At 37.9% G+C, this 8223-nt stretch overlaps 3 protein-coding genes across 3 annotated transcripts; 2 read left to right on the top strand and 1 right to left on the bottom strand.

Moving 5' to 3' along the window:
- Positions 1 to 755: 755 nt before the first annotated feature.
- Positions 756 to 2733, top strand: F41B4.1 (ZM domain-containing protein). The gene is made up of 4 exons (NM_076747.6): positions 756 to 843; positions 897 to 1023; positions 1073 to 1784; positions 2322 to 2733. The coding sequence occupies exons 1-4, from the start codon at positions 802 to 804 to the stop codon at positions 2467 to 2469; spliced, it is 1029 nt and encodes a 342-aa protein (NP_509148.2). The 5' UTR covers positions 756 to 801; the 3' UTR covers positions 2470 to 2733.
- Positions 2734 to 3349: 616 nt separating this feature from the next.
- gei-15 (GEX Interacting protein) lies at positions 3350 to 6613 on the top strand. Its single transcript, NM_001307909.4, has 10 exons — positions 3350 to 3458; positions 4074 to 4232; positions 4279 to 4385; positions 4914 to 5029; positions 5078 to 5254; positions 5398 to 5505; positions 5675 to 5873; positions 6046 to 6131; positions 6181 to 6295; positions 6342 to 6613. Exons 1-10 carry the CDS (start codon positions 3372 to 3374, stop codon positions 6415 to 6417), a joined length of 1230 nt encoding a protein of 409 aa, NP_001294838.1. The 5' UTR covers positions 3350 to 3371; the 3' UTR covers positions 6418 to 6613.
- dhs-28 (Ketoreductase domain-containing protein) lies at positions 6538 to 8180 on the bottom strand. The gene is made up of 6 exons (NM_076745.8): positions 7900 to 8180; positions 7782 to 7850; positions 7463 to 7734; positions 6955 to 7420; positions 6775 to 6908; positions 6538 to 6724 (listed from the first exon to the last, which is right to left on the bottom strand). Exons 1-6 carry the CDS (start codon positions 8171 to 8173, stop codon positions 6629 to 6631), a joined length of 1311 nt encoding a protein of 436 aa, NP_509146.1. The 5' UTR covers positions 8174 to 8180; the 3' UTR covers positions 6538 to 6628.
- Positions 8181 to 8223: the final 43 nt, after the last annotated feature.

Raw genomic sequence — 8223 nt, 5'->3', positions numbered from 1 at the left:
TTGAGTGCTTTTCGATGCCCTATGTAGACAAATCAATGGGAAAATTGTCAATTTCTGAAGGCAGTAATTCTCAAAATCTTCTGTTCTCTAAATATTGGGTGCTTTTCGATGCCCTTTGTAGACAAATCAATGGGAAAATTGTCAATTTCTGAAGGCAGTAATTCTCAAAATCTTCTGTTCTCTAAATATTGGGTGCTTTTCGATGCCCTATGTAGACAAATCAATGGGAAAATTGTCAATTTCTGAAGGCAACCTATGCATGTGTGCACCGAAACATTAAAATTTCATTTTGTCAAATTAACCATGACAGTAAGGCATTAGGGTTGTTGTGTTGTTTTACCACTAGATTCGCATTTTTCTATTCTGAGCAGTTCATCAAATCCCTTTTAACACGGGAAAAACATTTGACACCAACCAGTCTCCACGGTGAAAAATGAAGATGAGAAAAATGCTTTTCTGATCGACAACCATGCACAGATGTTACCTCCCACACAATGGATGTGGCCCGTAGCAAAGAGCTGGTAGAAAGAAGATAAAAAAAGCGATCACAAGTGAGACGAGACAAACAACAACTGAAAAAAAAACAGATAGAAGCACAAAAACTTTTCTTTCTAACCCACATTACACCGTCACGCTCTATCGCTGAACCTCTTCGACATCTGAACTCTTCTCCTGTGTCTCTAGTCATCAAAGTTTTGTCACCGTCGCGAAATAGGTTTGGCACTGCCAAAGAGTTTTCTGCTTTTCTTTTCTTCGTTTCTGTTTTTCACTTTTCTTCAATTTTACTTCAACATTTCAGAAATGTCCTATTCGACCTATCTACCGAACAACTATCACAATGATGTAAGCTACCAAATTTCTAGTTTAATAATGTTTTTTGTATTCGAAACTTTCAGACCAAAATTTGCATTAATGGTGTGGAATTATTGAATCGACATGAAATTTCTTCCACTCAAGATCGAGAGCTTCAACGATTCATCGACAACAATGCTCATATAATTCAATACCAAGAGAGGGAACTTCGTGAGTTAAAATTACAGCATTCTAGATTAACATAACCAATTTTTTACAGCTCCACCGCCTCCTCCACGTAAGACGCCATCTCACAAATATGAAGAAATGAGAAGAAGTTTGAGCCGTGGTCCATCTTCAACTCTCGAGCGGTATAGCTCGATGGACAAACTTTTGGGATCACAAAATCGCGAGAAAAACGTTGAAATTGAGCAAGGAATTAATCCGAGAGACTTACCAGTATGCCCGAATATTGACGGACACAATTATACAGCAGAATTTCCTGGACTCGAATATTTATCCGACAACAAATTTATTGAGAACCTTATCAAAGCCGGTCAGGTTTCCATCGGAAATACGGGAATGATCAGTCAGCCAGGCTCCCGTGTTGGGTCCGCGATGAGCGCTCCATACTCTCAAAACCAATCCGCAAACTCAACTCTGACCCGTCAATCGCATTCTCAATCTCACACCCTTCCTCATCAAATGCCGCAGTATCAGCAATATCATCGCCACGCGACGCCACCAGCACCCGCACCACAACATCAAAACAACACCAATTATTACACCGAAAATACGACCTCCACTACCAGCTACCACCCAACAAGTGTAACATATGGTAGCTCAAATGCTAACAGTCAATATGGAGGCAGTCAGAGTCAATATGGAAGTATGAGCAATGTCGGAACTGGAAGTACTTATGGAACACTGAAAGGTGGCATGAAGCATACATCAACTCTCCCGCCAACAAGCCCATACAGCAGTTTGAAGAGGTAATATACAAATACAGAAAATATAATTTCAAGCTAATGATTTCTTTGGCAGAAATTTCATTTATTAGACAATTTAAAGATACACTATGTATAGATTCATTAAAAATACACTATATATGGTATAGATTATGTATAGAAAGATAGTTTCAAATTTAAGGTAAAACTGAATTACATAACTCGTTGAACTAGCTCTTTAAAAACTATCAGAATTTTTTGGCTATGTGACACCTCTTGTCAATTACAGCATGAATTAAGTTTCAGAGTTATTTGTTATTAATGAAATTGTCTAGTGAATCCAGACAGACAAATAACAGTTATGACATTAAATGTCTCATCTGGTAATTTTTGCCACTGTCCCAAAAATATAACCTCTTTTCTGGAGAGTCTATTATATGTTAAATAAGATTCTTAAAATAGTTAATAACCGAAAAAAGACGCCAAATTTATTTCATTGGTACATACTTTATTTGGTTTGCCAAGGGCGCTAATACAAATATAAGAAATGAACCTGAATTCCTAAACAAAATCTATTTGCAGAAAAGGAGTGAGCTGGCTCGATCAGGAACGTGCGCGTTCACTGTCTCCAGGTCTACATCAATCCACATCTACAAGCCGACATGTTCATCAACAGTACAATCGTCCGGCTTCGACGATTCACACAACGACTTACACCACTACTTATTAACTCCTCGATATTCTATGTATAATTTTTTCAAATTTTTCTTGCAATTTTTTTTCAGAAAAATGTTCTTAAAATTGTTGCACGCCAATTATCTTCAAAAGCTTCAAATTGTGCTCTACGTAACTGTTAATTTTCTTTTTCCTCTTTTCTCCCCGGTCAAGAATTTTCTGCCTGTTCGTATTTTTATGTGTTTCGTTTTCTTTTCTTTTCTCGCAAGAATTAGTCGAAAGCATATGTGTACAATAAAATGTTACACCCCAAACCAAATCCACTTCATAACTCGATAGTCATCTGGAGAAACCCGCCCAGTCATGGGAAAACAATGCGGGTTTAGGATTAGGAATAACAGTTCAAGTCTCATGATATCATGAAACAATCAAACAAATGCCGATTTTCTTATTATTTTTTAATAATTATTATTGATGGACAGTTTTTTTCACAATTTAAAAATCTTAACCAACTGATCTTTGGATCCAATCAAAAGTTCGAAGATAATTTAGCTGCTGTGAGAACTCTTTTGTTTTGTGCACCTTTTCATCAATTTTTCAAAACCACCGATCCGAACGGCGCAAGATCGTCTGCTGAGAGATAAAGAACAAGAGAGAAGAAGTGCCGTTGTGCCATATGTTATCGAATGATATCTCTTCTCCCTCCTCCCACTCGCCGCCGATTCCCGATGCCATCGTTTTCTTTCGTCCTGCTCTTCGGCCCGAGACAGAAAGACAAGAAACGGCATAAAGATATTGAGAGTCGCGTGGCAAATTCTTTTTTTGCTTTCATCATTTTTCTTGATCCTTCTGATTCTCAACTTTTTTCAATACTTTTCTCTTGTTGTAACTGTCATTTTTTGCCAACTTTGGAGAAAGACGTGTACTGTTTTCAGAATACATCCAAACTCAAACAACATGTCTGAGTACGGCAGCGCTGCCAATTTAAGTAACTTCCGTGAAAGAACCGGAAGTCCTTCTTATGCTTCCCTTGGAAAACATAGGGTTCGTTTATTTGATTGGTAGATTTTTTTTTAATTCAGTTCGAAATTTTAAAATATTTTCAAGTTTTCGTTTTTTTCGGCGTGAAATTCAAGAACTATTTGAATGACCCATATTTTTTTTACTGTATATAAAACACTTATTCCGTCTTTTTTTAGTTCAGAGTAGAATTTCTGTATTTTCAAAAATGTTTTTTTCCAAAATTAATGTTCTTGTATGTCAACGGTTATTTTATATTTCCTTAGTGGCCTACCCTGGTATTAAAAACTGATACATCAATTTATGATAATTCTGTTTTGAACTTGATTCCAAACAAATCAATCATGAAAAACGCTACGATAAATCCGAAATTTTTCCGTCTGTTGGGTGCGTAGGCGCAAAACAAAGCTCACTGCATTCCGTGTTGTAAAGTCAGAAACAGATATCTTTGGATCCCTCGATGAGACGATGGCGGGAAGGAGAGCATCGTTGTCTCAACGATCAATACTCAATTCAATGACGTATCCGTTTCATTGCTTTTTCGGCGACCCACGCGGGATAAGAACACAACAATCAAAATTGAATAGTTCATAAAACGCAAAGTGTTTGGAAAACTTGAACAAAATATATGAATTCCAGGACGATTACAATCGGTTTGAAACTGCCCGCCACGCGATGAACAGTCGTGCTAATCGCTCCCAAACTAGTCAGGAAAAGGAGGAAATCCGTTTTGGAGGATTCGGCGACCGTGCTGGAAGTGGAGTTGAGCTGACCGGCTTTAACTGGTCTGGAGGAGAAGTGAGCAGTTTCAATGACATTCGCAAAAATAGATATTTATGTTTAGGTTATCAACTCTCCACAACAACTTCCCAAAGCAATTAAGCCAAGAACTATGTTTTATTCCCCAATCGGTGATGGAACTGTTGCTGCTGATGGTTATGAGCTCAAGAGGTACACATGATCGATATTTTTGAAAAATATTTTTAAAGAACAAGAGAAAGGGTTGAAATTTTCAACATACTTGAAATATCAATGATTTTATTGTCAAGATAATTCATGAAGTCCAAAAGAGAGCAAATTTCGACTTCAGCATTTTGTTTGAAATATTTTAATTTTAATTTTTTTAAACAAAACATTAGCATCTTTTTTATGAGAAAGTCGGATTAGAAAACTTTTGGAGGTTCAAGAATGAGGATTTTTTAAAATTAGTATCAAATAAGATTTTATAGAGATTCTTTTGAAGAACATCCATATTGTGGTTTTAAGTGTACAGTTATTTGATTAAATAGAATCTAAAGCTTACGCGGTCTCAAATATTGTGAAAAAGTGCACTGAAAATGTTGCAGATAGATTATTATCTAGTTTTCTAGTTTTTGAACGTTCTTTTCTATATGAAACAGCCTTTATTCAGAAGTTCGGGATTAAGTTCAAATATTTTCAAAAGTTAGTAACATTTTTTATGATAAATCTAATTTTTAGACGACCAATGGATCTGTCCCCCAAGGTTACTGTCACCCAACTCCAACATATCGAGCGTGGAGCTAAAGGGCACGACGGAGTGAATATTATTGAGAAAAACTGGAGTACTGGAGGATGTAAGTTTCATAAGTTTTCATACAGTTTTCGCAAATTGTTGATTTTAGCCGTTCCTGCTAGTGAAGCCGGATTTGGTAGTGAATATGGACCTGGAAGCGGAAGAAATTCCCGTGCTGGAGGTGGTGCCTTCAGTCCAGAACCACTTCCAAAACCAGCTAATACCAATGGTAGACCAGCACCTGCTCCACCAGCAAATGATTTTGGAAACTATCAGCCAAAGTCTGGTGAGTGTTTTGTTATCAAAATTCAGTTGTCACTTTTATAACTGTTTATGTAGCCTTGTCCAGTCGGCATTTGAAATTCAGTCATTTCCTGCTACAATGTTATTTTTTTCCTTCTGTTTTCCTTTCCCTACTGTCCGTTACAGACCCATTCCCAGCAACTACTCGTCCAGCAAGTGGCCTTGGAGGAGATGGTGGAAACCCATTTGGAGGATCGCAATCTAACTTGGGGCCAAAGGATGGACGTAATAGCGGTAAATCGAAAAAAGTCCTATACTTCAAGTGTTTTTGAATCACTGTCAGATATTTTTATATTGTCAGGCAAAACATCGGAGTTGTCTTTTGAATATTATCAGTCCAAACAAACAAATTGTGTCACCACGTATCATACAAAAAAAATGAAAAAAAAAAAAAACGTTTCAGTCGCTTCTTCTGTTTTCTCGGATCCATCGTACCGTTTGGATACCAAAACCGGATACCTTATCACCAATCCTCGGGAACTGATTCATCAATTTGCAACAATGACTCCAGTGGCGACTATTGACGACAGTGTCAATAACACACCAGCCACCCATATCACCCAAAAACAAAGTTACTACAAGAGAACCGAGGAGACCACTGAGTAAGTTTTTTAAACCTTATTCATAGTGCTTAATTAAAATTTTTGTTGAACCCTACGTCCATAATGTCAATTATGTCTGGTGTCTGATGGACTAATCGCAAATTAACTGTGAAAATAGTTTTAGGAATACATTTAAAAATAATAATTTTAAAAAATCAATCTTTTTTTTCAGAGAACAATTCGCGCCACATGCACCATACAAAGCAAATCATCCCGTCGCTTCTCCCAACAAATTTGTCCGCCAACTTCGAGACGATAGTAAGCGCTGTCTCCAAATACACTTCAAAAAAAATTATCAATATTTCAGACCTAACCCATAGCCAACGCGAAGCCAACACCCACACTGAGCCAGTATACCAAAGAGATCCAAATTACAATCAACGATTCCAGGAGATTAGAACCAAATCTACATCCTATTCCAGGTAATTAAAATGCTATAATATTTCTACAGTAAAGAAAAAATTACAGAGGAGGAGATGATATTGACCAACTTACTCAACAACTTGTCAGTGGTATGCACTCCGGAAAATCACGATACAACTGAACCCATATTTCTTTTTGCTAATTTTTTTTCATCGTTGTAATTACGACTATAAATTGCCATACTCTTATGTTTCACCCAACCGCCACCCCCATCACCAGCTTCAATATTTGGTGTCTCTGATGTCATTGAAATGTTTTATTAAATGTACTCAATATCAATAATTAATCATTCTGACTCAATATAATTTACAAAATTGAACGCTTCTGTCTGTTTACAATTTTGACTTCTTCGCCTTTTCAAGAACGGTTTGAAGTTTCTGAAGAAGCATTACGTTTCCCTTCACTTTCAGTTTTCCGCTCATGAATGCCTGTAAATAATGGTTTGTGGAAGATTAGTACTATCAGTGCCAGCGTATACCTTTTGAGCATTCAATTTTCCGGCTGCAATGTCAACAAAATCGCTATCAGCAACAGTGACCGTCGCGTTAGCTTTTTCTCCGTTCTTTACATCACCCAAGTACACGGATGGAGATGCACTTTTGAAGTCAAGAGCTGAAATAATACTAGTTTTAATATAATTGACGCATCAAAAACTAACTGAATTTTCCAAGCTCGTTCTTTCCGTCAGTGATGATGTAAAGGACAATCGATTTCAAAGTTTTTACTGCAGTTGGGTCAGCCTTCACACCATCAGCCATTTCCTGGAACAGTGCACTACTCCTGATGTTTGAGGGGAAAGCACCACCAGAAGAAGCACCAGAAGAAGCACTGCTACTTCCAGATGAAGCTTCGTGCTCTTCCAGGATTGAGACAAGTCTAGCACTCTGCTCAGTGATGGTTCCGATGTACTCGGCTCCGTTCATGTTGGTGATGGTTGACCAGTTCTTGGCAATGTCATCAGCTGATGCGTGTGAAATAACCTTTCCTTTAGATTTGTAATATTGAATAGTTCCGTACCATCCAGCTCCAGCTTCAAAAACTTTTCCGGACTCTTCGAAAGAATCATGCACCATGTATGTCACGAGTGGGGTGACATAGTCTGGTTTCAAAGCATCAACGAGATTCTGTAAAGATTTCCGTTATAAAAAAATCATTCTTCAAAATACCTGTGGCATGACAGTCTCGGTAAGTCTAGATCCGGCTGTTGGGACCAGGGTATTTGCCAAAATGTTGTACTTTGCACCTTCTTGGGCGAGAGAGTTTGACAGACCAATGAGAGCACTTTTGGCAGCAGCGTAGTTGGCTTGTCCAAAGTTTCCGTGAACTCCGGCATTGGAAGAGGTGACCACAATACGCCCGTACTTCTGATCTCTCATGTATGGCCAAGCGGCTTTGGTGACAGCATAGGCTCCCTTAACGTGGACCTTGAAGATAAGATCTGAAAATTGAGCAGATTTATTTTATTTTTTGAAAGCTATTACAAACCCCAATCAAGCTCGGTCATCTTGAGGAAAGAAACGTCACGAAGGATACCAGCGTTGTTGATAACAATATCTGGAACCAATTTCAAATCCATCAGTATTCTATTATCAAAAAACTGTACCAATTCTTCCAAAATTGTCGATGGCGGTTTTTACGATTTTGTCTCCAAACTCAACGCTGTCATAATTGGCAACTGCTTGTCCTCCAGCTGATTTGATTTCTTGAACAACCTTGTCAGCCATTGATGAAGAGGATGAAGTTCCATGTCTATCTCCTCCAAGATCGTTTACAACAACTTTGCATCCTCTCTTGGCAAGTTCAAGAGCATATGTCTTGCCAAGACCACCTCCAGCTCCAGTGACAATAGCAACTTTTCCGTCAAAACGAAGAGACATTTTGTTTCTAAAATGAAAAAAAATAATTTGGCAACGACTATACAAAACTC

The sequence above is a fragment of the Caenorhabditis elegans genome, chromosome X (assembly GCF_000002985.6).
Source record: "Caenorhabditis elegans chromosome X".
Classification (NCBI taxonomy): Eukaryota; Metazoa; Nematoda; class Chromadorea; order Rhabditida; family Rhabditidae; genus Caenorhabditis; species Caenorhabditis elegans.
Note: the sequence above shows the minus strand (reverse complement) of the source record. Positions and strands in the feature narration are given on the sequence as shown.